We start from the raw sequence: 27,678 nt of genomic DNA on the forward strand, positions 1-27,678 counted from the left end.
CCTTGACTTCTTTTCCAAAAATTTGTCTGATGGCAACAATGCTTTTAAGCTCCTCCCCTCATAACCAAGCTATGGAAACCTTCTTTCATGCCTACATGGAATACTCCATTGGGGTCTGTTCAGTCTTGATTAGCTCTGCTCCAGAAATGGCTGAATTTCACAGTACGTTTAGCATTTTTGTGTGTGCAAGTGCACATGCACAAAGTGCTCCACCAGTGCCATTTGAAGTGTGGGGCAGAGATTCCAGGCATCCTAGAAGCAATGGATGGGGTACAGCTGCTAGCATCCTAGTTATTTTAAGAGAGGTGTCACCAGTGTGGCATGAGTGCCCACAGGTTCCCCTGCCTCTGTTGAAATTAGGCTTGAAAGAAGCATCCTATTGTCGCCTGTAGGCTGTTGCAGGATGTGCTGGCTTGTGGGGGGTAGTGACAGTTTCTCTGGTTTGCAAACATACTCACAAAAAGGTTGGCAACCTCTGTTTTAAGAAATAACACTACTTTTTCTTCAGAACACTTGAACTCTCCTGATCAATTCCATAATGTCTGTTAAGCTAGAGATTGTATGCTGGGAGCCAGACCTATGTGTGTGTGGTCTTTTGACTCAGAGAGAAAAGACACAGAAACCAAGTGTGGGTCAAGAGATTTATTAGACTTATTGTCTGTTTAGGAAATCTACATCCAGTGAAGAGACAAAAAGCTTTGCAATTCCCAATGGTCCCATTAAAATATCACTTCTGAAATAATTCTTAAATACTTTTATCCTTAGGGAAAAAATGTCCCACCCCACCCCATTTGGTGTCATTCAGCAAAAGGGTTTCCTCACCAGGGAAATCTTTTTGAGCACCCTGCAAATGCAAGCAAATAAATAAATATCATGGGGTAAGAGATGATGCCTTCCCAGATGCTACCACCCCAGTCACAATATTGGGACTGTGGGGGCCTTCTGAGCTACGCTGCTAGCAAGGGACATCCTCATTCCTTGTTGTCTTGATGACTTAACTGAGGAGAGATACTGGTACCAAACAGGGAAGAAGTAAGGGTGTTGGGAAGGGGAAGATTCTGGTTCTGACTAGTGCACAAAGTTATGGGATTTCTTTAAGGAGATGAATGAAATAAGGGCATCTGGAACCCAGCTAAGGGCTGCTTCACATGTGACTATTTTCAGAATGGATATTACTTGCTTGCAGGAAAAGATTGTATACAACAGCTTTACAACTAAATTTTCAAAAATTAATAGCCTGAGAAAAATATAACCAATTTGCCCACAAACAAAATATATTGGTCATCTTTGGCACATGGATGGTCCCAGGGAGACGGGGGTGGGGGACGAGGGAGAGAACAAATAAGCTCTTTTCATTAGAAGACTTAACTGCCAGATCACCTGAAAGTTTTTATTACACACAATTGCACAAGCAGCTATTTGTAAGCATTGTGTACACTGCCACCTGGGGTGAGCATGAGGGTCTACTGTTCTGCATGTACACACAGCACAAAGCCACATTTTCCAACACATGTGCACATGCGGAAAACTAGTGTGAGTGCTCATCAGACACTGTTGTGTGCATGCTATGTATTTTTCCTGCACAAAATTTATTTCTTTGGAACAAAATTTCTGACACATGAAGAGGCTCCAAGAATGGACCTTTACATCTCCTTGGCAAATGCATCTTCCCAAACCCATGTTTACCAAGGGAATCTGATTGTTGTGTGCATGCATGTGTACAAGGATGAATTAGTAGATGGGAATGTTTAACACTCCCCCTAACTACTGCTTCTCCTTGGCAAGTTCTCTCCCAGGTAATCTCTGTCGTCGTCCCCCCCAAAATCTGGGCTTCCTTCCTTTCTTGAAATGTGGCTGAGCTTTTTTTAAAAAGGCCAGGGAAGGGATTGCATCAGAGACTTGGTTGGTTGGGAAATTGTTACACAACCCCCCGCCAAAAAACAAACAAACTGATTCTCTCCCACAAATGTTACCCCCGCAATGCTGCATAAGTGTGATCTCATAGGAACAAGTAGTCCCACCACCCTGAGATACCATGTTACTTCTAAGAATATCCCGGACATAACAGCTAAAATTAAGCATGTAGTGAACAGTGCATTTCTTCCCTCACATAAGCACAGGCATCAGAACCTCTGCCGTGTTAATAGAATGGAGACTGTCCTGTTAGAGTGGTGTGATAATGGAGGAAGATTATCTACCCAGTGATTACAACCCATTAGAATATATTCTTCTCCATTACCTGCAGGAAGCAAAGGGTGGTTTTAAAAAAGGTAACGGAATCCATCTCTCCTGCACCTCCATTTCTCCTCCCTGTGTCCCAGTTTGCTCTAACAGAAACAAGGTATTCCAATATGTCCTACTTTGCAGAGGACAACCTTCTGCTTGGAGGGGTGGTAAAGGACAGTCCTTTATTTCAAGGGCTGCCTACTGTGAATCTGGATTAAAAAGAAAGAATCCTAAGAAAAGAGCAGCAGGGGAGTGGGGAGGCTTGAAGTTGCCCACCTACAGTTATCACCTGGAAACAGCACACAACACTCACTAGTTCACTGTCTTCCCTGCTATAAAGAGATGTATGTTTCTATTTAAATAACAATCATTATATCTAAATTTGCAACTGTACATATAAATAGTATATGCAAATCAATGGTTTTGGTGATGCATTTCCTGGGGGGTGGGGGGATTGTGTAAATGTCCATCCTACCCTTTAGGTGGTTTCTTTTCAAGATTACTTAACATGGGTTATCATCCTTAGTTAAACTGTTTTAGCCTCCTTTTGATGAGCATTCAATACTTAAAGCACATTGATAAGGCACATTTCTCTCCCCTACACCCCCCCCTGTTCTTTCAGTGCATGGTTATTGGTAGTAGCAGATGGCATGGTGGGGCGGCGGTGTTCACCTGACCTCCCGTCAGTCGGATCTACTGGTTACTGTGAGGTATCGGGGTGAAGTGACAACATTGATGCAAATGCACTGGAAGAAACACAAATTTGTCTGGCTCAACCTTACCACTGCCTTGCCCCTCAGCTACCTCCTGGTAAGTAGCTGCAATGCAACCAACTGGAGGTCAGGTGCATTCTGCCAGTGTCCAGTACTGATTATAGGTGGAGTGATTCTTTACTGAATCTGAGAATGAAATGAGGCATTGTAAGTATTCTAGGCTTAAATTCACCTGATCCAGAGAAGACGGTGTGATTTTATAAACAACCTTCAATTTCTACTGTCTTTTCCCTCATTATAACTGGTGCCAACCTCTCCACTTCAGGGCTGATGCACTACCTCTTGTCCCACTCACTGCTTACAAGCCCAGTTGACTGGCAGCTGGAAAGAGCAATGGAAGAGTCCCATATGTCTTCCTTACAACTACTTTGCCTGCCACAGTGCTAGAAGGAGCACCACATGGATGTCTGCCCAGAGAAAGTGTCCTGTAGGCCCCCCATACTCAGCCCTCCCAGATACCTTCTTGTAGCAGCCCACCTCCTCCTACTTCCCTAGTCTGCATATTGAGATGCAGGATTTCCTCCCCCTCATTCATTCACCCCAGGCTTCAGGACCTCCACTCACTACCCGCATCCACCTGGTTAACTCCCCCTCTATCAGAGGCTCCTGAACCAAAATAGCAGCATACAACCCTGTCATTGGGCGCCCCTTCTGTAACCTGCCAAAAAGGGGGCAACTCAGAGATAGAGGTCAAAACCTCTCTTTGGCCCTTATGCCTGGGAAAGGGTATAGGGAGCCAGTGGCCTCACCTTTCCCCCACATTCTGGATTCTGGCTACCATGCAGTCCCTCCCTATAACCATAGGAGGTGACACCTGGTTTCTCCCTCTTTAAGGGGCACCTGATGACGTCATCTCATCTCTCAAACTGTGCTGTGGCCAATGGGTGGAAGCTGTTCGAAGCCAGGAGCATTCGGCCTAGGCGATAGAGAAGTGCAGGGTACCAATGAACGCCTTCTGGTTGAGTCTGCTCACCCCCTGCCAGGCTGCGAAAGAGTCGAAGGGGCCAAAAGGCCAGCTGGGCCAGGTGCTGCTCCTGCACCAAAGCAAAACAAGATGCTACCACTCCATCCACCACCACCGTCCCATGGCGAGTGAGGGGGGCATAGGCCCCAATATCCATCTGCACTGAGGCTGCTGCTACCCTGGCTGGTCTTAGCTCACCCCCATCTGTCACCAGCACATATTGGCCTGGGTGTACCAGGCTGGCAAAAATAGCCTTCATGGGTGCAGTGGCATTCTCCCCCACAAAAAGGAGGTGTGCTGCAGTGAGGGCAAGGCGGCGGGGTGGATCCCGCGTCTCAATGACGTGGAAAGCAGTCCGTGCCGATGATGCCTTGTCCAGAAATGCCAGGAATTCACTGTATATGGGACGGCCTTGCTCATCCATGGCTTGGACCCGCTGCCCAGGCCTCAGTGCCCACACTGGAATCTTGGTCCCGCTTTCTAGTGTTGTCAGTGCCTGGGCTGGGAAACAGCCTCCTGTCTTTGCCGCTGCTGAATGCTCTAGACAAAGAGAGGGAGAGGGAGAAACAAATAGACCAGCCCAGTTACTAGAGGGAGGGAGATTCGATTAAGGTGCAAAGAAGTCAACATAAATGAAATTTAGTAAGATTTAGATGGGTGGTTGTGATGGGGGCCTTTCAACTGGAAAGTTTTGTTATGGGGGCCTTTCAACTGGAATCAAGTGGCCTCTTTTGTAGGTTGGTGGAGAGTACAGTTCATATAGACAACTGATTAATTCATCTAGCAGGGGAGTTGGGAAACCTTGCAGTCCAAGGACCACATTCCTTTCTAGGAAACCCTTTGGGGGCCACATGCCAGTGGTGAATGGGGCCAAAGACAATGAATGTAAATTTCACCTTTGTACAGCAGGTTAGCTTCTACACATAGCCCTTCCTACCCTCCATCCAGGGCAGAAGTTTAATTGGAGTTCAAGGACACATTTCAGCCATTCAGGAACACTCAAGGAGGAGTGCAAAGCAGGGGCAGTAGGGGCAGGATTGAGAAAGGGGTATGCTGAGGAGAGTTTCTAGGGCCAGATAGAGAGGATGGAGGGCCTGATATATGATGTCACATGCACAATAGCACATTCATCATTCATCTGAAATAGTCTTTCCCATCTGATTGCCCTCCAGAAGTTTTGGACTACAACACCCATCAGCACCAGCCAGCATGGCCAATGGTCAGGGATGATAGAAGTTGTAGTCAATCAACATCTGGAGAGCTACAGGTTGGGAAAGGCTGATCTTGTTTAACTGACACCTAGGATCCAATGGTCATATTGAGTATATCTACACAACTATTTTACATCAGCTAAATAAAAAACATTGGTTAAATGTCATGTCTTCCTCAAATATGCTGGGAATTGTGTGGTAAGGGTGCTAGCAGGCGACCCCCTATTTCTGTTTCCTCCTTCCAATTATAGTTTGAATGAATGAATGAATAATGCACACTCTCAAACATCAACAACAAATATTCTACCACATCTTTTACACTGTATAACAAAGATAGCAAATACTATCTTTGTTATACCTGGGAGGAAGTGATCATGTTCTCCTAGGTTAGAAGATACAGAAGCAAGGGAAAACTGAGTGTAGTCAGACACACACTCTGGACTTTAAAAAGGCCAATTTCGAAAAGCTGAGGGAGCTACTGGGTGTGATCACGTGGTCAGAGATGCTCGATGAGAAGGGAGTACAAGAAGGATTGAAGTTTTTAAAAGGAGAAATATTCAAATGCCCAAATGCAGACAATACCAACAAGAATGAAAAGTGGGAGGCATCTAAGGAAACCAGTGTGGCTGCATAAGGAGCTTACAGATGAACTGAGAGTTAAGAAGGACATGTATAAGAAATGTCAGAAAGGGGAAACCACAAAGGAGGAGTATACATGAGTAGCCAACAGATGCAGAGGGAAAGTCTGGCTGGCTAAAGCTCAGAATGAGCTCAGGGTTGCAAGAGAGGTTAAAAATGCTTAAAGGTTTATTCAGCTATGTCCGAAGTAAGAGGAATAACAAGCAAGTGGTGGGTCCTCTGCCTGGGGAACACACAGAAATGCTATTGGGTGACAGAGAAAAGGCGGAACTACTCAACACCTACTTTGCCTCTGTCTTCACTCAAAAGGAAAGTGATGCCCAACCTGGTGATAACAAAATAAATGATGTAAGGAAGGAGCTGCAGCCCAAGATAGGAAAAGAGGTAGTAAGGGAACACCTAGCGACTTTAAATGAATTTAAATCTCCAGGTCCTGATGAGTTGCAACCAAGGGTACTAAAGGAGGTTGTGGATGTAATTTCAGAGCCTTTGTCTATGAGGTCCCTACAGATTGGAGGCCAGCAAATGTTATCCCCATCTTCAAAAAGGGGGGAAAGGAAGACCCAGGCAACTACCGACCAGTGAGCTTGACATCGATACCAGGGAAGATCCTAGAACAGATAATTCAACAGTCGGTCTGTGAGCATTTAGAAAAGGATGCTGTGATTACTAAGACCCAGCATGGTTTTCTCAAAAATAAGTCATGCCAGACCAATCTGATTTCTTACTTTTTATGTAATTACAAACTTGGTGGATCAGGGAAATGCTATGGGCATAGTGTATTTTGATTTCAGTAAGGCTTTTGACAATGTCCCCCATTATATTCTCGTGAGGAAGCTGGTAAAATGTGGGTTGAAAGAGGTAACTGTTAGGTGTATTTGTAGCTGGTTGACTGACCAAACTCAAAGAGTACTCATTAATAGTTCTAGTTACAGGTAGGTAGCTGTGTTGGTCTGCCATAGTCGAAACAAAATAAAAAAAATCCCTCCCAGTAGCACCTTAGAGACCAACTAAGTTTGTTATTGGTATGGGGTCAATAACAAACTTAGTTGGTCTCTAAGGTGCTACTGGGAGGATTTTTATTTTTATTTTGTTTCATTAATAGTTCCTTGTCATCCTGGAAAAAAGTGACAAGTGGGGTGCTGCAGGGTTCTGTCCCGGGCCCATTGTTGTTCAACATCTTTATAAATGACTTGATTGAACGAATTGAGGGGATGCTCATCAAATTTGCGTATGACACCAAACTGGGAGGAGTAGCTAATGCCGCAGAAGACAGAATCGGAATTCAAAATGATAGTGACAGATTGGAGAACTGAGTGCAAGCTAACAAAATGAATTTCAGTAGGTAAAAATGTATGGTTCTGCACTTAGGCAGGAAGAACCAGATGCACAAATATAGGATGGGGTCATCTGGCTTACTAGCAGTACATGTGAAAAGGATCTATGGGTCTTGGTGGACCACAAGCTTAACATGAGTCAACAGTATGATGCAGCAGCAAAAAAGCTAATACTCTTCTAGGCTGTATCAACAGAAGTATAGTGTCCAGATCAAGGGAAGTAATAGTACCACTCTATTCTGCCTTACCTCCCTGCTCACTGCGTCTGAAGCAATAATTTGCTCTCCACTTGCAAATGCAGACACTCAAAACTGGCTTGCACTGACTGTAATTACAAGTGGACACACTTGGAAAACTGTGTCCAATTCTGGGCACCACAATTTATGAAGGATGTTGACAAGCTGGAACATGTGCAGGGGCAACCAAGATTATCAAGGGTCTGGAAGCTAAGCCTTATGAGGAGCCTTATGAGTAGATGGGTATGGAAAAGAGGAGACTGAAAGGAGATATGATAGCCATCAGGAGACTGAAAGGAGATATGATAGCCATCTTCAAATATCTTAAGGGCTGTCACATGGGAAAAAGAGCATGCTTGTTTTCTCCTGCTCTGGAGGGTAGGACTCAAACCAATAGCTCCAAGTTGCAAGAAAGGAGATTCTGACTAAACATTTGGAAAAACTTTCTGACAGTAAGAGGTGGTGGGACTCTCCTTCCATGGAGGTTTTTAAACAAAGGCTGGATGGTCATCTGTCATGGATGCTTTAGCTGATTCCTGCATTGCAGGGGGCTGGACTTGATGACCCTTGGGGTCCCTTCCAACTTTAAGATTCTGTGATTCTATGATTCTCTAACTACTTTATAGGTTTGGCGAATACAATTTTACTGCCCTTCAGTAAATCTGCCTCCGTATACTTCCTTTGGGCAACTTAGTGCTTCTTTGGTTAAGATCTATATTTACTATTTGGCTTCTGCTTAGAAGTAGAAAAGATGGGAAATTAATGACATGTAAAGCAAGAATCCCTTCTTTAGCCATCAGCCTTCAGTGAAAGGGTAGGAAAAGCCACCCTCTAAAAATGGGTGGGCTCGACAGCCAGTTAAGAGCATCAGAATAGATGTGCTCAGCAAGTAGCCTGAGAAACAAGGACCACGATAAGAAGAAATACTTACTTTTCAAGAAGGCAGCTATGGCTTCTGAAGCTTACATAACTCAGCAAACAATCAGAAAGCTGGTAAAGCACACATAGTTTCTAAATAGTACTGATTTAAATTTCTTAAAAACTTAACAGAAGCCGTGCCAAGGGCACATCTAATTCAGTATCCTGCTCTCACAGTAGCCCATGGAAAACCTGCTAGCAGGACCTCCATACAACAGCGCTTTCCCCACTTCTCAGCCATAAATTCTCCAGGTGGGCTTAGGTAAGCTTCTATATTCCATTATTGGGTAATGATTTTTGACCACCTTTCAGAGAGATCTTGTACAGATTACTGAGAGAAGGCAGGTGATGTGCTTTGAAACATTAAAAAAAATCAAGGTGAATGCTAAATAGAAAAGTCCCTCCATACTTCTTGCTACTACAAACTAACATAGGCTCCTCTTCTGTTATGGAAAGAAGAGCGATGATGGCAATATAAAGCATATTGTATCAGCAGCATTGACTTCCCTCTAGCTAGTTCTTCAGATCCCTAAGATGAAAGGAGAGCCTCTCCAAGATAGCAGAGAATATGTCCCGTTCTCTCTAGGCACCTTTCATATCCAACTTCCTTGCACTTAACAAAAACAGTAGACTCTCTTTTCCTCCAATTCTCAGTTGGTTGTTTTTCAGTAATGATTCTAAACAGTTCTTTTTTTCGGGGAGCACTCAAGGGTATGCAGTATCAGTAGCTGCTGTCCCCCCAATGTTAAAAGTGTGGCACTTACTGTAACAACTTCATGGTGAGCAGCGGCATCTTTTTCCCCCCCTTAAAAAAAGCACTGATTCTAAAACGCACAAACAGCCATCCACAGCCTTGCAGAAGAGGGCCATGCCTTTCTTTTTCCTATTCACTTCACCATTTGCAAGAATGGGGGTCCCTGTCTACAAGAAGCAGCCAACACACCCCCAAGCTCACCTTTGGATCTGGCATGCAACTGACTTGTGAGATAATCTCAGTGTTGTGCAACATCTGCTGCTACTGTTGGTCAGATTTAGCCACATGCAAACAGATGTTGGTATGTAGAGAGCAATGGAGCTGGTATGGCAGAGCAATTCACGAGAGTGAGCTGCTATAGGCATGTTCTCCCTTTCATTCTTTCTCTCTCTTAGTCCCATGTGTGCAATAAGTAAATAATAATAACGGTCTACCATACTCATATATTGGTAATTCATTTGAAACCAATTGCAATGTCTATATAAAATGCTAAATGTATCTTCATTTTTTGGGAAGGGTCACAGCTCAGTGAAAGAGCACATGCTTAGGTCCCAGGTTCAATCTCCAGCATTTCCAGGTAGAACTGGAAAATACTCCTGTCTGAAACCCTGAGTAGCTGCTGCCAGTTAGTTTAGATAATACTGAGTGGTCTGACATTGAAAAAGGCAGCTTCCTCTGTTCTTATGACCTGCTTGCTACATGGATGATACAGTCAAGAGGGTGCTCCTGGAACCATGAGCAAGACTGTGCCACCTCTGTGCCAAGTCCAAACAATGAAGATACATAGAGATGCAATTAAAGAATCCCCTTCCAGAGTCTGAGAAGTGATTTACAGGACACATTTTTGTGAATGTTCAATTAATTGGCATTCATCCATGGAAGAGAAATAAAACAACTTTTGAGTCGGTGTAGGATGTATGTTCATTAAAAAAATATATCATTTTAAGCCTTATAGGTAAAAATACACTGAGCCTGTTCTAAAAGAGAGGTTTTTTTGCTATGGGATCAGGTTCAGTGGCTATGGCTAAGCTAGTGTGGAACCTGGAGGGACTGTAGTGGTAGTTGTTGTTAGTTTGGTTTCAACCCAACTCTACAGGAAAAGGGCAAGTTCAAATATGAAAAGTTAGTATAGCTCATTTTTTAAAGAGGAGATAAGACTTACAGAAGCCAAGTGGATGAAGAAATTGGAGGAGGGCAGAGGACAGACAGACCAGGCCACACAAATGGTACAAAAATAAAGGCCATTTATTAAGGTACTTATGGCAGGCCAGCTGCCCTGAATACACACTATTTCCAGACACTTAAAAGACCTCCATTAAACCAGTGTTTGCTTCTCTCAAACTTCATCTTACACAGGCCAGGGCATTCCTTCTGTACTTAGTATATTTCACTGTATCAGGAGTGACCAACCCAAAGCACTCCAGATGCAGTTGGACTACAACTCCCATCAACACTCATTATTGGTCTTGCTGGCTGGGGCTGATGAGTACTGGAGTCCAAATACCTGGCAAGCCACAGGTTAGCCACCCTGGCACTATACATTTGCCCTACCCCACCATCCATCAGCCTGAAATACTGGAGCAATGCCTCCCTTCCAGAACAGCCTGTAAGTGCCTGTCTCCACCTGTAGTAAAACCTGCACCCAGGATAAACTCTCCATTGTTGGCTCACGGTCATCCTTTTTGCCCCACCCAGTCTCCATCAAAGCTGTTGCCAACCCTCCAGCATCCAGTGCTTTCCCTGCAAGATTGTGCTGCTCCTCTAGTCATTTACTACCAAGACAGTATCCCAATATTTGGCACTTTGTAGTGTTGCAACATCCTTTTGGAAGCATGGGCACCCAGAAGCAGACACAGCATCCCAGCAATGTGTGCAGCATCAATGAGACAAGTGAAAAGTGTTTTCCTACTCCTGCTAGTGGAGCTCAGAGGAAATGGACAGTCTGTAGAGCTCCACAGTCAAGGTGCCTAGCTTGGAGGTGGCAGGCCACAGTACCCAGTGCAACCATTTGAACATTTATGCATATATATTTTTATATCCACCGCACTTAGACCTAACTTGCAGCTTTGTAGATATCAAGGCTTTGGGGACCCAAAGTCCAAAGGGACAAAAAGTGCTTGTTTCTTAGCCACTTGGCTGGCACAGCTACTTCCTGGAGAGTATAAAGTGGCACAGTCCATATTGGTGCCAGAGGGGAGAAGGTTGTGCTCCACTCTGGCTGAGCCAGTCTCTTTCTCCAGCGCTGATCTCTCTTGGTGTGCTGCAGTCAGGAAGGTGGAGACTCGGCTGTTGGGTCAGGCAGTATAAGCTCAAGGCAGGGCAAAGGCACTTCCTTCCCATCAACCAGAGACCCTGTGGGTCTGGAAAGGGCCGGAACACCAGCAGCTCATGCTAATGGTCAAAGGATAGGAACAAGATGCCACAGTCAAAGTGTGGTACTCTGGCCAACAGGGGGAGAACCGCAGCACCTAATCCCAACAAACAACTCAGGCCCCTACTGTCCTTAATATACCTAGGGCTGGACCAAACTTGTTGCTGCCCACTGCTTGTCAAAATCTATATTTTTTTCTGGATGAGAGGATGTGCAGCTCAGATGAAAAATATTAGCCAGGTGTTCAACAGGGAGAGTATTTGCAAGGAAATATCTCCTGTGGCTTTTACAACCAGATCTTAGAGGTGTGCTTGGTTCTAGCCCAATGAGGGAGACACTTGGGGGAACTAAGCCAAACCAAGATTAGCTAACGCTAACATAAGGTATTTAATTGCATGCAGGGATGGGAGAATATCTGTGGTTCACCAGCTATTGCTGGACTACAACTCCCATTATCCCTGATCATTGGCCATGCTGGTTGTGGCTGGAGGGAGTTTGAGTCCAACAATACTGGTAGGGCCACAGGTTCCCCAGTTCTGATGAACAGTAAGAATGGAATACAGCATTGCTACTGTTGTCCTACGGTGACCCATACAAGCGAAAATGTGGCATGCTAAGGAGCAGTGCTCTTCAACCTTATAACTTACCCACTCCACCTTCCATTACCCCAAACCTTTCTTCAATTGTGCCTATCTCCCTTATTCGTGATTCACAGATGCTCTCCTACTGCCACCCCCATTCCTGCCAATCTCCCTCAATCCCATCTCAAAACTGGTCCTTACCAGATTTGACAGAGCAGTGAATGTGAGCCTTAGATTCATAGTAGACCCAGTCGAAGCCAGCCTCAACAGCTAAACGTGCCAACATCCCATACTTGTTGCGGTCACGGTCAGAGGTGGTGATGTCAACAGCACGGCCTTCATAGTGCAGCGATTCCTCTGAGTGGTGCCCATCTTCATCCCAGCCTTCCGTCACACGCAGCTTTACTCCTGGCCACTGGTTCATTACCGAGATGGCCAGAGAGTTTAGGCGATCCTTGCAGCGCTATGGGAAGTGGGTGAGAAGTGACAGAATAGAAATAGATCAGCATCATGCAACTACACATATAGGAGAGCATTGCCTGGAAGTACAAAACTTGGATTAGATTGGGGAGGCCAAGTGTCTGACTTGACAAAGGACAATCCTTTCCTTGAAAGCATGGCAGAGAATAGTAATAGTAATAATAATAATACAGTGGTACCCCGCTAGACGAATGCCTCGCAAGACGAAAAACTCGCTAGACGAAGGCATTCGTCTAGCGGAAGGCTGCCCCGCAAGACGAAAAAGTCTATGGGGCTGCCTCGCAAGACGAAAAATTTTCGTCTTTTTTTTTTTTTTTCGTTTTGCGGAGCGCGGCTGTCATTGCCGCTCCGCAAGACGAAAAACCCGCTAGACGAAAATTTTCGCAGAACGAATTATTTTCGTCTAGCGGGGCACCACTGTAATGGTAGTAGTAGTAATAAAATAAATAAATAAATAAATAAATAAATAAATAAATAAATAAATAAATAAATAATACTTTTATTATTTATACCCCACCCATCTGGCTGAGTTTCCCCAGCCACTCTGGGTGGCTTACAGAATATATAAAACATCAAACATTAAAAACTTCCCGATACAGGGCTGCCTTCAGATGTCTTCTAAAAGTTATGTAGTTCTTAACCTCCTGAACATGTGAAGGAAGGCCATTCTACAGGGAGGGCACCACTACTGAGAAGGCCTTCTGCCTGCTTCCCTGTAACTTCACTTCTTGCAGTGAGGGAACCACCAGAAGACCCTCGGAGGACCTTAGTGTCCAGGCTGGATGATGGGGGTGGAGATGCTACTTCCGGTATATTGAAAATCTGTTTTGTTTTGTTTTGCAATGTGTAAATGGGTAGCTAGCCTAGATTAAATTCCCCACCATATCAAGCATTGCTTAGCCACAGTCCAGAACATTTACCATCTGGGCAACAAAGAGCCACACCTGGGTCAACACACATGCAGCCAAATGATGTGATAACATCCTGACATGGTAGCAATTCAATCCACAACTAGGTTGTCACTTTGCTTTTCAAAATGTAGTCTACATTCTTGTTGAACCCCTCTCTCATTTTAATAAAATAATAATAATAATATTTTTTTATATACCACCCTTTATCAAAAGATCCTAGGGTGGTGTACAACATTAAGAACACATGTTATAGAGCATAACAATAAAAACCTAATAAAAAGCACAATAATAGACAACATAATAATAAAATAATCATAACAGCACTCCCCCAGCTTTAACAGACCAAAGATTATTTAATGGACAAAGGCCATATAATGATGGTGCCAGGCAAGCCTCTCTGGGGAGAGCATTCCACAGATGGGGGGCCACCACAGAAAAAAGACTCATACTTGTGTTGCCACCTTCTGAACCTCTCAGGGAGTAAGGACATAGAGCCTTGGATGACAAGTGCAAGGTCTGAGTTGGTTCATATGGGGAGAGGCGGTCCTTAAGGTATTGAGGTACTGAGCTGTGTAAGGCTTTCTAGATCAAAATCAGCACTTTGATTGGGCTCAGAAGCTAATTGGGGATAATAATAAAAACCACCTTACATCAAGGGCACTGGCTTCTGGGGGCCAAGGCACTGGGGGCCCCACAATTCTTTTCTTAGGGGTACAGACCCCTTCAATGTTCAGGGGCCCCCACATGTGATGTCCTGACATAGCATGACATTGTGTGTGTGTGTCATCAGGACATAAAGACATCATGTCTTAAAGATGTGACATAAAGACGTCGTATTGGGCCCCTTCAATCCTCCAAAGAAGGTGGTACCTCTCCCTTACATAGAGACGTAATGGTCCCTCTAGATGTCAGGATTTTGCAGGAGGGATTCATGCACATATTGGGACTTTAGGTGTGTGCAGTTAAAGTGGATTAAAGGTCTCCAGTGCACAACAAATCCTCCTTAACAAATCCTCCTTTCTGCAGTTTGGAAAATGATTGGAGAATGCATTGAAAAGTGTGGGATAAACTAATGACTAACAGGAAGATGTGTAAACACTCCGAAGTAGATCAGGATGGATACAAGATGGGAGATGATTGCTATATAACTTCCCTGTAAACAAATCAGAATGAAAGCTCATTAAAGACTGGTCATACTATAGTCTAATCTCTGTGTAAAGCAAGTCAGGGTGAATGTTCAATAAACAGGTAATCTGGAGGGGCCCAGTTTCTCAGCTCAGCCCTTGTTCCTGCACAAGTAACATGGGTTCACCCACACCACTTTTTAAAATGCACAAGACAACGTTTGGCAAAGTTAGAGAGATGTTGTATTCGTGTGCACAGAGTTGCAGGATTTGTAGATAGACCTCAATTATTTTTGTACCATCCCCATGCCGTTAAGTTTTTTCCAGATACCAGGAACTCATTATTAATATATAGATATACACACCATACAGGCATGTCATGCTGTATTGCTTCTGTCCATACTGAACAATATTAAATTCATTGCTTTACTGTCCTATTTTCCCTCCATGCCCTATTCCTGAACCTCACTGATTTGGCTTACAAGTAAATGAGTCACGAAATATGTCACTTGTGACTAAAGTCCTGCACAGACCTAAAAGCTTACATTAACCCTGGGATACCTGCACAGGCCATTCTGAGAGCAGCCAAACTGAGTTTCTTACAGGATGCCGATTGATTGGTAATGACCCAGGTGATCACGTGTACATTGGTGCTGTCATGACCGGACTTTGAGGCAGAGGTCCAGTGCCCCTTTCATCAGAACAAGCAGAAGCCCCCCCCCCCCGAATACAGCAGTGCTGGTTTCCCACAACTGAAACAAAATGAAGTAAAACACATTTCTATCTAAAGAGGGTGTGTGCATGTGCTAAGTTCAGAGTCAGAAATGTCCTAAAACACCACTGCACTCATGCTGCAATATTCACACAAATTTCATGAAATCCTAGGACATCACAACAGAGAAGCAGCCCCACATTGGAATGTGTGGTTTTGTGTGTGAAAAAGAGGGGAGAATCATCCCAAACTGCAAAAAGACAGCAAAGCCCTTCCATGTGTGACCTTGGAATGTGGCCAACAATCTGCAAGGATGAAAGGCCTGACCCTCCCACTTCTTAGGTCACGTTTCACTCAGCCTTGAGAAGAGGGCAAAGAGCAATGCAGCAGCAGCACAAGGGTGAGGCAAAAAAACCGCCCCTGCATTCAGAGGAAAGGTCATATATGGCCAGGGCTGGCCTTTGTCCCTAGTAAAACAGGGCAGGCATAAAGGGCTATCCCAGTTTCTACAACCACACACACACCACTGTTTGTTCTGGACCTCAAGAGATAAGGTGATACAGAAGGCAACAAACAGTGTTTTATATATGAGAGAGATTTATTTATTTCCTTAAAATACTATAGGAAAGGCGAGGGTTACATAGTTTGGGGTTACATAGTTGGGTTCCCAATCCCTATCTCTCGCTCACTTTTCCTTGTAACAACAGTTAACAAACCACTCAAAATCACCTTAACTTTTTATTTTATTCAATTTCTTACCCACCCTTCAGCATATGGTTCCTGGGTGGAGTGCAGCAATGCTTTTTTAATAAATAAATAAATAAATAAATAAATAAATAAATAAATAAAATAAAGTACAATATTAAAACCAGTTTAAAACAAATATTAAACCGCAGACCAAGAATAAGGACATGTCAGGGCCCCAGAACACTATGTTAAAATGCTCACTCCTGAGTTGGTGAATCCAAAGACATGGGCTGTTCCTCTCATCAAAATAACTCCTCTTAATATGGCCTTCAGACAGGACTTACTTTGTTATTCCTCACAGTCAGCTGAACAGGGAATAGCCATTGTACCCATCACCTTCACCTCACTTTCATATTCTTCCAGACTATATCATTTACCCAGAGCAATGGGAGAGCTCATGGGAGAATTACATAGGGAATCATAAGGTACAGATTCTTCTGCATTGGGAATAAATTCAGAACTGATTCACATATACGCTAATTCCAACTGTAGCCAGAAGGTGTCAGCATAGAGCTGCAACAGGAAAGCCGATTGGCACAAGGCAGGTGCTTTAATTCATTGACCACAAGGCAAGTTCTAAAGAAACACCTCTGATGCCCAGATATAGGAACAGATACTCTCAGAAAGAATCCCCCACATTAGGTGCTGCGGCTGCTGTACCATGGTGCAATCTGAGCTGCAATGAAGGGTTGGGAGAAAGCAGCAGAAGAGGAAAGGATCAAACTACAGTATAGTAGCTATGGAAGACTCAGTGCCCAATCAATTCTCCCAAGGCTAACAGCATAGGGACTACATGTTGAGCAGTAAAAAAATGGGATTTTACTAACAAGGTGCTGGATATTTGGTGAAGCACATAACACATCTGCCCTTCCCACCATCCAAGGGGATAATCATAAATTGTAAAATAAATACAGGGCACATTTTCAGACTGCTATTTTCTAGTGGGATTCAACCACACATTGATGAATTCAGGCAGCACAATTATAGCTGATTGGCAGCTCTTGTGTAACAAGCCCATTTTCTCCAAAGACTGCACTTTTGGCAATAAGGGAAGTGACAGGGAAATGCACTGGAGGGTGTGAAATAACACTTGCTTTGATACAACATCATCTAGCCTCATTAATATTGTCTAATTTCACTGCAAACAAATCAGGCTGAATGCTCAGTAAACAGCATATGGAGCGGTACATGCTCACATATGAAAGGGATGAGGTTCTCCTCATTTCTTGCCTCAGTTATTGAGTCCAGTACGTCAGTAAAAGGACAAAATTCAGCAAGTCCTGCTTCCAACGCCAACTATACACACATATATTCAGCCACAAATATTCTCCAGGATTCCCTCTCACACCCTTAGAATGGAAGCCACATTCCAGGGCATGCAGTCAGTGATGCTATGAAGAAGTTGTCCATGGTGAAAGGTGGGGATGGGAACAATATTTACTAATCATTTGGCAATACCAGCTCTGTCCACTTGCTCCTTGTCCAGAAAATGTAACCTGTAAGCCTACAGGAGTGGCTAACCTGTGGCCTTGCAAACGTTGTTGGATTCTAACATCTATTAGCCCCAACCAACAATCCCAGTGGTCAGGGGTAGTGGGGTTCATAGTCCAGCTGCTGCAGGTTAGCCTTCTCTGATTTATATTATAGTGGACAGATCCACAGTACACTTTAGAGAAGGGCTGGTAAGTGTTAGTGTGGTATAAAGCCTAGAAAACTAGTAATACATGGGGTTCAAATCCCCATTCAGTAATGAAACTCACTGGATGACTAGTCATTATCTCTCAGTCTAACCTACTTCACAGGGTTATTGTGAGGATAACAGGGATGAGGGAGAGAACTACATATACCACTTTGAGATCCTTGGAGGAAGAGTTGGGTTAAAAAAATTAGCAAAGCAGCCTTAATGGCAAGGTAAATAAATGGCAAGTGGCAAGCAAGGGCAGGAACTACATTGTTTCTGTTTTATACAGCACTGTACACCTTGCTTGTGCTAAATAAAGGTTAAATACAACCCACAATACTAAGTAGGCAGAGCTGGAAGTTTCTGCAGCTCAAATTCTTGGAGAGGACCAGGACTCTGCTAGCAGGCCGTAAAGACAGACAGGGAGAATTTACCCAGGCTGCATATTTCTGTGCTGCTCAGAAAAGCACCCACTGTTGTACAAATGGATACCAGTTCCACTAAGTTGTTGGCAACTTTTGGTCCAGAAAGACAAGAATGACACTTATTCCTGCAGGATCACTTAGCAGTGACTAGGCATCATGGGGACCATGAAAGCCACCTCCAGGAGGGACAGTTGCTTGAGGTGCTTGGAAGATCAATTGTCTTGGTAGAGCCAGAGGATGATGGCTGGAACTGAGCACTAGACCCTAGAACGAGTACTCTTTCCCCTATCAGATTGAGAGGGGGAAAGACCACCAGCAGCTCACAAACAAATACCAGCAGCCTGTTCATAAGCATTCAGTGATGATTTGTGTTAATGATGGTATTGGGGCTGTTGTCCCACTTTTAGTAATGTATGCACTTCGTTGCGAAGGTTTTGGGGTGGACATACTGCTTTGTTTCCAGCCAATCTATATCCTATAACCTCTTCATGGAATTCTATATCTTTCTATACCATAGGTGTTCTGGGTTTGGTGGCTTCTTCTTCTTTTTCTGCCTGTTTTTCTTGTGCTACTGTGCAACAGTACCCCGCCCAGATAGCAATAATGCAATCATATTGAGGGAGCATCACAGAACAGTTAATAAAGCGGAATGATGTGTGAACAGTTCAGTATAAATCCACCACTAATGTGATATTATTGCATCAATCACATGTTGCAGAATACACCCACAAATCTCCCTACTGCCACCCATGCATGCATGCACGCACGCACGCACACACACACACTCCAATCTGGAGGAGCCCAGAGGATGTTGGGCTGGCCTAACTTAAGCTCTATGCAGATCATGGAGAGGGAGCTTTGGTTCTGAGAGCAAGGAGAAGCAAGCTGGGGCTGGGGGGGTGGTGATGGGTGGAGAAGAGGTGAGGCAACTATTCCTGGGCCTTATCTCCACCTCTGAGCTCAGGCACCAGAAGCAAACAGAGACTGACATTCTTGAGAAAGATGGAGTGATAAGGACATGTGGGCGGGATCCTGTTGCCCAGGGATATGCAGACCCTTGGACTTGATGAAACTCAAGTCAAGAGCAATAAGAAACCAGCAATGGGGGGGGGGGGTGGAGAGGAAAGGAGGGGCGGAACCAGAGCGCCCCTCATGCTCAGGTGATACATTTTGAACCTCGCATCATGCTTCAGAAGCTATGCTTCCAGCATGCCTGCCTGCTCTGGAGAGAAGGTGGGGGTGTCAGCAAAAGTCCAAGTATTATCAGGTTAGCTTGTTGCTGTAAACATACACAAACATCATTGGATTTCAGCTTCCCTCATCCCTAACCACTGACCATGCTGACTGGGACTGATGGGAGATGGAATCCAGCATCTGATGGGCCAAAGGTGGTTCTTCCCTGAACTATAACATGCTAAGTGATACTTCTAGCAGAGTCTCTTGAATGGGGGGCCCTTGTTGAAAGCCACATAAATCCCAAGCCCTGTTAATGGAGGCAATGCATGATTTTACGTTATGATTGTTCAGCCAGATAATCCATCCCTATGCTTAGTCAAGCTGCCATGTGCAACACCAGTGAACCTCTTTGGTTTTGCTTACTCCATCACACTCTCTGTACTTTGACCAGTGACAGACCCCACCTCCATGCCCCTAGGGTGGGTGAGAGCACTGACCCAGCAGACTTCTAGCTGCATCCCAGAGGCTTTAGGAGACTCACCTGGACCATAACTCTAACTGGTGGCAGGCAGGGTGGCAGACCAAGAGGGGAAAATAGCTCTTTATCTGCATTCCTGGAGCCCACAGGCATTTCTCCGGTGATACCAAAAGAGTCCTACATAACTTCCAGCTCCACAGTACCCATCCCCCAACTATCACCATCCCAGGTTCCTGCTCCAACGGGCAAGACTTGTGGAATTTACAAGAGGGAATAGTCCCCTGTGTAAGCATCTCAGTCATGCTTGTGTCAACATCTTCACAATGCTCAGCACTCACCTTGCTCAAATATCCTCCCAGCAACCCTGGCCAGCAAGGGAAACTGAGGCATGGGGGAGGGGGGGAAATAAGCCCCATTCAACATCTTGGTGTCAGAACCAGAACCTGCAGGTCCTTGTAACTATGTCATTTAGGGAGGTGTTAGGAACACCCCCCTCCCAATTTCCCCTGTCTTTCAGATCACAGGGCTCTTTACAGAGCAGTAGCCACGTCTCACTGGTCTATACTCCAAGAGGCAGTTCTAAAACATTCAATGGGCCTAGATCTTCCTGACATCCCCTGTCACTCCAAAGGTCTAATCAACTACAACCAGTCTATTGTACTTCTTCCCCCACCCCACCACAAAAAAGAATAGCTGACACCTGGCCAAAAGTAGCTGGACCCTAGCAATTCACCTCACAGCCTTTCTTCCCACTATGCATTGGTTATCTCAGACTATTGTCAAAAGTGAGACTTTAATCAAGTGTTGAGGAACCTGTGGCCCTCCAAATGTTGCTGGTCTACAACAACATCTGTGGGGGGCATAGGTTCCCTATCCCTGCTTTAAACGTTAGGAGTTTGTTTGTTTGTTTTTCATTCACCACATCTGTAACGTAAAACTTCCATTTGGCTAAAATGGACATCCACGCACACACACACACACACACACACACACACACACACACACACACACCAGGGCTTTTTAAAGGGTCCAATATGAAAACACTTCCAGAGCTAGGGACAGAAGGAAGATTTTTCCCCCCAGTCCTTCCTATTCTAGATTTAGTATATAACTCTATTTGGGGCCACCATCTCCTCAAAACAGGCTGAATGGAGAATCCAGATGGTTTTTAAAACAAAGATTGGACCCTGAATAGTTTGCTTTTTAAGAATTAGCTTTGATGTTAAGCTTAGAAGGTGGCATAGTGAACTCTAGGCTGCCTATAGACAGTCAGATTCTTTGCTTCCAATTTAATAAGCAGGATCACCTTGCTATAACAATCCCCCAAGACAGATTCTATCCCAGTTATGTTAACTGAAAAGTTAGGGCATCCTTTTCAAAATGTCCCAAACATAAGGATCAGCCTACCATTTCCCCCTACAACTACATCCCCCAGGTCAATCCCCCCCAGATGTTAGCCAGAGGTAAAGTGGTGGGTAGGCAATGAGGTAAAACTAAACACCTCCCTCCTGCCTACTAATTCTCCCCTGCAAAAGCTCCTTCCCCCTTACATGGTAAACATAGGATTGGAAAACCCATGCTTCCTGATCATCTGAGTTAGCATACTCATGATCTTGCTCCACATTGTGTTAAGTGATTCTTGGGTAAACACATTATGACAAACTTTTTTACCCTAGGACTAATAAGTGAAGCAGAGTCTCTTGGGAAGGGAAGGGTGTGATGTTTCTGAACAGGTATCACTTGCGTATTAATTCTACTGGCACTTTCAAGGAAGGAAATCCCACTGAAGTTACTGAAACTTACTTCCAAGTAAACCCATTTCAAATTGGACTCCAAAGACTAAAATGGATCTCCATATTTTTTATTTTAAAATATTTTTTATTAATAAATTCTTAGTTTAGTGCATTGTCTCCTTTTTCAAGCTGTGTTTTCTACAGTTTCATTTGCTGTGAGACATTAGTGTTGCATGCAGTATTAAGTTGGAAAGAAAAGAGGGGGAGGGTGGGCATGGTGCATGGGGTGGGGTGGGGATGCTTCTATTCTTCCATTTAGTGTATGTGTGGGATTTTGTGTCAGCGTCACTTGTGTGGGTTCTCTTTCTATTCACTTGTTATATTTCCTTGGTAGTGAGAGCGGTTGGGGGTAGCCTAGGGTGTGGTTGGTTGTCTTTGGTTGGCTGTAGTGAGATTTGTTTGTGTGTGTGAGGGGGTGGATTTTTGGGTCAGGTTAGCCATATTGATTAGTATGCTGTCAGCGGATTCTTGTTGTTGTCTTGTTCAGCTATGTATGTGATAAAGGGGAACCATACTGAGGTGAAGGCATCTTTTTCTGTTTGTCCCTATGTCAGTAATTCCCCATATTTAGCTTGGAAAGGGATTTTCCCTTCCCATAGTCAGAGACTGGCTGGGGACTAAAAGAGTCCGGTTTCAGCTTTTGCTGTAGCTGCATGTGACATGCTGAGCCTGCTAGGCATGTTTTACAGGGCTCTAGCTCAGTGGTGGAGTATCTGCTTTGCATTCAGAAGGTCCCAGATTAAATCCCCAGCATCTCCAAGGAGGAGTGACCATGTCCCATTCGAAAATCTGGAGATCTATTGTGTGAACAATATTGAGCTAGATGCACCAATGATCTGATTTGATGTAAGGCAGCTTCCCTTGTATGCTTATCCCTCGTCCCATGGGCTTTTCTGGCATGGCATACTTGAATCCCTCCTGCTCTATGGCTATCACAGCATAGGAGCCAACTCCTAGGGGCTGTGAGGGCTTCGGCTGCCACAATAAAATATTTGAGGGGGCTGGCCCCCCACAAAGTTTATGGGCATTCCCATTCAAATGGTGTGTGTGCACTGTGTCATGTGACTGATTATGTGGGGCAGGCTTACCTGGGCCCCCACAATATTTTATTCAAGTTGGCACCCCTGTATCACAGTAATTGCCAATGTGGTGCCCTGCAGATTTTTCAGACTACTACTCCCATCATGTTATGCTGGCTGGGTTTGAGGAGAGTTGCAGTCCAAAATATCTGGAGGGTACCAGGCTGGCGAAGACTGCTCTGCCATGTCATCTGATATTGAGCTGCATTTTTCTTATATTGTAGGGTTTAACTGAGTGTCAATAGCATCTGAAAAGCATAATAAATAACCCACTACCCTCTAGCCTGGCATTCTGTTTTCTGACATGACCAAACCAGCACAATATTCCTAGGTGGTTCACAAGCAGAGCATGTCCTCAGAGCTTTCACTATCCCTTGTTAATCTCCATCATTTGATATGCAAAGTGGGCAGCAGCCTCTGAAAATGAATGTTAAAACTTGGCTGTTGGAGCTAACAGCTGCCAACCAACACCTTTGATGTTTTCATCTAAGCCAGGAGTGGACAGAAGGCTGATCATGATTAACCAGTGCAATGGCACAGTTAGGTAATTGGACTTAACAGCCTAACAGCCCATCCACTCATTAGATGGTAATGTGCATTGCTTTACTTACTTCAGAATGTGATAAGTCAACCCCAACATATTTGGAGCCATCCTGCTTATTCTTCCAAGCGGGGCCCCAGACTTCTGTCCCCAAGTCCTGGCCCTGTTGACACTGCTGCACCAGTTTTTGGTGATCCACCCAGCACCTGCTGGCTGCAAGGATTCTTACAAAGGATGTTGGACAAGATGGACTTTGGTCAGAGCCAGCAAGGCATTTCTTATGTTTGTTTGTTTGTTTACATATTTAAATATTTATACCCTGCCCTTCACACCAAAAGTTATGTGAAGGGAGCCTGAGTACAGTATGCAACTTAGATCACATTTGTAGAATACAATAATTATGTTCTTTCTTTTTTAAGTAGACCACTTAAGACTGATCTTTTTTTAAAAAAGTTTGGGACATGGTGGCTTCTGCCTGTTGCAGAGTAGATTGAATTAGGTCACAATTAAAGATACATTGATTGTTCTTTTTATTTATTTAAATAATGCTATTATAACCAAGTGGCAAAGGTCATCTTCAAGACCTGTCAGGTGAGACATCCAGAATATATCCTCCCCATCCTAAAATCCAGTTTCTGGGATTGATTGTACCCACAAAGCACCTATCCATGCTTAACCTCTTGCCCAAGTGCCAGTATTGCTTCCCTGCCTATCACACTTTGGGTGCAATCCTATGCATACTTACATGGGCGCAAGCTGTACTGAACTTAGTGGGAATAAGCATGCAGTCTGAATAAGCATGCAGTTTCCCACACTAAAGCTGCAGTCCTTAACACACTTTCTAGGGTGTAAATCCCATTGAACACAGTGAAATTTACTTTTGGGCAAAGCAACATAGGATTGCACTGTGGGACTACAATCATCAGTCTACTTGAACAGCTGTCAGGTCCCCTATGTGGAGAATGAGCCAAAACAGAACTCTTGGTAAACCCAGTCTTTCCATAGCAACATTAGGGGAGAAACCATAGTAAAGGGGCATTGGAGAGAAGCAAAAATAGTTTCCGAGAGGGAATGTGCTGCTTGAGTTAGATGCTAGGGAAATGGTTTCTGCAGTGATGGGGAGGACAAACAGCAGGTCAGGGGGCACATATGCCCACCCTTGCTGCTTTGTAAGGCCAAATATGTGCAACCACTGGAGGTAGGTATCAAAGAATACCTGAATGGTTGCTTTTGCTAACAGGCAGGTGCCTTGCTATCACGACCTACTCTTTGCACACGAGCTATAATTGGACAGTGGCTATAGAGCTGGACCCAGATCAGAAATTGGGATCCGGTGGCTCTCCAGATGTTGTTGGACTCCAACACACAGCAGTCCCAGTCTGCCTGACCAATGGCTAGGGATAATGGGAGTTATGGTCCCACAACCATACATGAACAGATCCCTGTATGAAATCCTCTCAGCCACAAAGCTCCACTGGGTAACCTTGCTTGTACTGTACTTTTCAGGCCAGACTATCTCACAGAATTGTTCAGTCTATAATAAGAATATGAAATGAATTGCAAATCTGTGATTTGGTGATCACCTCTATGGAAAAGTGTGTGGGGGGGAATAAAGTTCATAATAATAATGAGTTATAATTCTTAATGCACTTCAACTATAATTTTCCTCCACGTTACAAGATGTCTTTCCATATTTCAATTTATGCTGGTGCCTGATGAGACATCTCATTTCTCATTTCTTGAAAGAAATTGAGAGCAGATATGAGAGAGGGAGGGAGAGAAATGAAAGGATTTAATTCTGTCTGTGAAACTAAGCAGGCAGGCAAGCAATCAATCCCCAAACACCTCAATTTCTCCCCATCATCATCCTACCAACCCTTCACAGTCCTAACAGTCTGGGCACCTCTGCGGGATTGGGACCATGCACACATAGAACTTCATTTGTGGCAATCCTTTGTGTATCCTCTCCAAGGGAAATGCAAAGGGTAATGACACAAGAACGGGCCTTCACAGTGGTGGCTCCTTGATTGTGGGATGTTTTTCCCAGGGAGCCTGAATGAGGCAAACCTGACATCTTGACTAGCTGTTTTGGGGCACCAGGTAAAAATCATGTTTATTCACCCAGGCCTTGGGAGTTTAATTTTCTGCACATGTTTTTAAGTGGGGTGGGATGGAATTGGAATTGCTCTTCTATGCATGTTATATGGTATATTTTATGTTTTATATTTTGTTTTTTAAAGTTGCTTTGAGTTCATTTTTTCATGAAAAATTCGACCAATATATATAATCAATAATAACAAGTTGTTGCAGAATGCATCCGCCCCCACAACGCCTAAAGAAGAGTAATTTTTTTTATCGTGCTACTGCTACTGGTGCCAAGCCGATAAAAGGATCTGGGCATGATTATGCATCATCGCCCCTAAACTTTTATCAGGGTTCCCACCGGCAATGATAGTCTAATAACATTCCAGGTCTGCAGAGGGGAGCAGGAAAGTGATCGGAACCCAGAGCTGACTTCCAAAAAGCCATTCCAAAGGTCCCGGTAATCTCTCCATGTTTCCACGGTCATGGAGCCAGTAGCTACGCTTTGCTTTCCTCGAAAGCCGGCGAAACCCACAGAAGGACTGGATATGGAGGCGGCAGCAAACAGGTGGCCAGAGCCCACACGGAGTGAGCAGGTGCCCCGGAAAAGGGAAGACGAGCCGCGAAGGATTCATTCCCTTTTTCCGAAGGGCTCGCCGGCCACTTGGCACAGAACAGCTTAGTGGGGCGCGGAGCGCAGCGCCGTGTTTAGCTCAGCCACGGCAGAGGGCACGTGGGTTCGGGTTCGAGCGGGCCGCTCAGGTAAACTCGAGTGGAGAAGGCAGGCACCGAAAGCGAGCGAAGTGGCCAAGTGGAAGGCGAGAGACGGGGCGCAGTGCAGCGCCGAGGCTGGAGCAGGGGCAGGGGTTGGTGCCTACCTGGGTCATGAGGCGGTCGGCGCCCGTGTTCTCCTCGTCCTTGAAAATGATGTCCGGGTTGTAGTTGGGCGTGAGCTCCTTGAAGCGCTCGGAGTTGCGGGCGATCTTGCCTTCGTACCTGCCGCTGGCGCCCAGCGTCTTCTCGGGCACGTTGGGGCTGAATTGCTTGTAGGCAAGCGGGATGAGCTTCCTGGGCGGGCGGCGGCGGCTGCCTACCACTCGGCCCGGCCCGCAGCCGCGCACCGGCGGCGCTAGCAAGAGCAGAGCGCAGCCGCTCAGCAGGAGCAGGAGCCGCGCCGCCTTCATGGCTCCGACGACGACGAGCGGGCGCTCAGCAGCAGGAGGAATTGCAGCGGCGGCGGCGGCGGCGGCCGCAGCCGGGCAGCCCCGGGCAGCGAGCAGCGGCAGCGTCCATGCGGCGAGCGGGGCAGGTGCGCTGATGGGCCGCTCTGAGTCGGCCCGTTCCGGCCGCCGGCAATAAATAGCGCGGGCCCCGTTTGTTTTGGCTGCCGCGGTTAAATCGCCGCCGCGCTCTAGCGGTCAGCGCCGCCGCCGGAGCTGCTGCTCTCGCTGCCGCTGCCTCTGCTCGCGGCGCACGAGTGAGCGACAGAGAGGGGAAATTGAAGAGATCCGGGATCGGGGACCGCCAGGACCGCACCCAACCCGTGGCCGGCCCTCCCTCTCCCTCTTTCCTTCGCCTCCTCCCCGCGGAACCTGCCTGCCTGCCACTACCAGGGCCCGCCGACGGGGAGGGGGGGCAGGAGCCCGACCCACCCCCGCGCCTCGCTCACCTGCTGTCATCGGGGGAGGCATGCGCCACGGCAAACAGGGCCGCCCCTTCTCTCCCTCCCGCCTGGCGCCCAGTCCCAACTCCACGTGCACCACGAAGAGGGGCCAAAAGGCTGCAGGCCGAGGCATACGCTTACTTGGGAGTAAAGCCCACTTCTGTTAGTGTCAGTTCGGTCGCCGGACACCCCCCCCCCCACCAACAAGTGCAGGATCGGTCTGCAAAGGCCATTCTCCACCTCACTACAGTCCCAGGCTGCCACAATTGGCGCCAGTTCTGGCTGGGGGAGTTAAAACGGGTGCCCAACCCGCTCTAATATCCCTGGCTGGGATTACAAAAAAATAAAGAGGACAGAGAGTTGGGGGCGGGTGCCCTCAGCTCCTCAAAGCTGCTTTCCCTGCTGATCCCTTAATGCCCCCCCCGCCAATTTACCCCCATCTCCGCCACCCCGTGTTGTGTTTGCCTTGGGGTGTCCCCGCCTGGCTCGCGTGCCCGGCTCCCTGGGTTCCGACGGGGAGGGGGGGAAGTTAAGCTGGTTGAAGTTTAACCACCACCTCCTGGGGCCCTATTGTTCGGCAAGAGGCCCGATATTTCCACAGCGACTCGTAGGATCTGATTAACCGGCTGAGACAACAATGCCGCCTGGGCCGGGCTTCCCCTTGCAGCTGCCAGCGGGCAAAGTCAACACAACGCCCGGGAGCGCAGCCTGGAGACATAGGAGCCAACTCCTAGGGCTCGATGGGTCTTCGCCCCCCAAATATTTGAGGGGGCTGG

General features: G+C 45.7%; 1 protein-coding gene across 1 annotated transcript; it reads right to left on the minus strand.

Annotated features, from left to right (window-relative positions):
• Positions 1–627: 627 nt before the first annotated feature.
• On the minus strand, positions 628–27,080 carry IHH (Indian hedgehog signaling molecule). The gene is made up of 3 exons (XM_033160761.1): positions 26,118–27,080; positions 12,212–12,473; positions 628–4,503 (listed from the first exon to the last, which is right to left on the minus strand). The coding sequence occupies exons 1-3, from the start codon at positions 26,421–26,423 to the stop codon at positions 3,854–3,856; spliced, it is 1,218 nt and encodes a 405-aa protein (XP_033016652.1). The 5' UTR covers positions 26,424–27,080; the 3' UTR covers positions 628–3,853.
• Positions 27,081–27,678: the final 598 nt, after the last annotated feature.

The sequence above is a fragment of the Lacerta agilis genome, chromosome 1 (genome assembly GCF_009819535.1).
Source record: "Lacerta agilis isolate rLacAgi1 chromosome 1, rLacAgi1.pri, whole genome shotgun sequence".
NCBI classification, from domain to species: Eukaryota; Metazoa; Chordata; class Lepidosauria; order Squamata; family Lacertidae; genus Lacerta; species Lacerta agilis.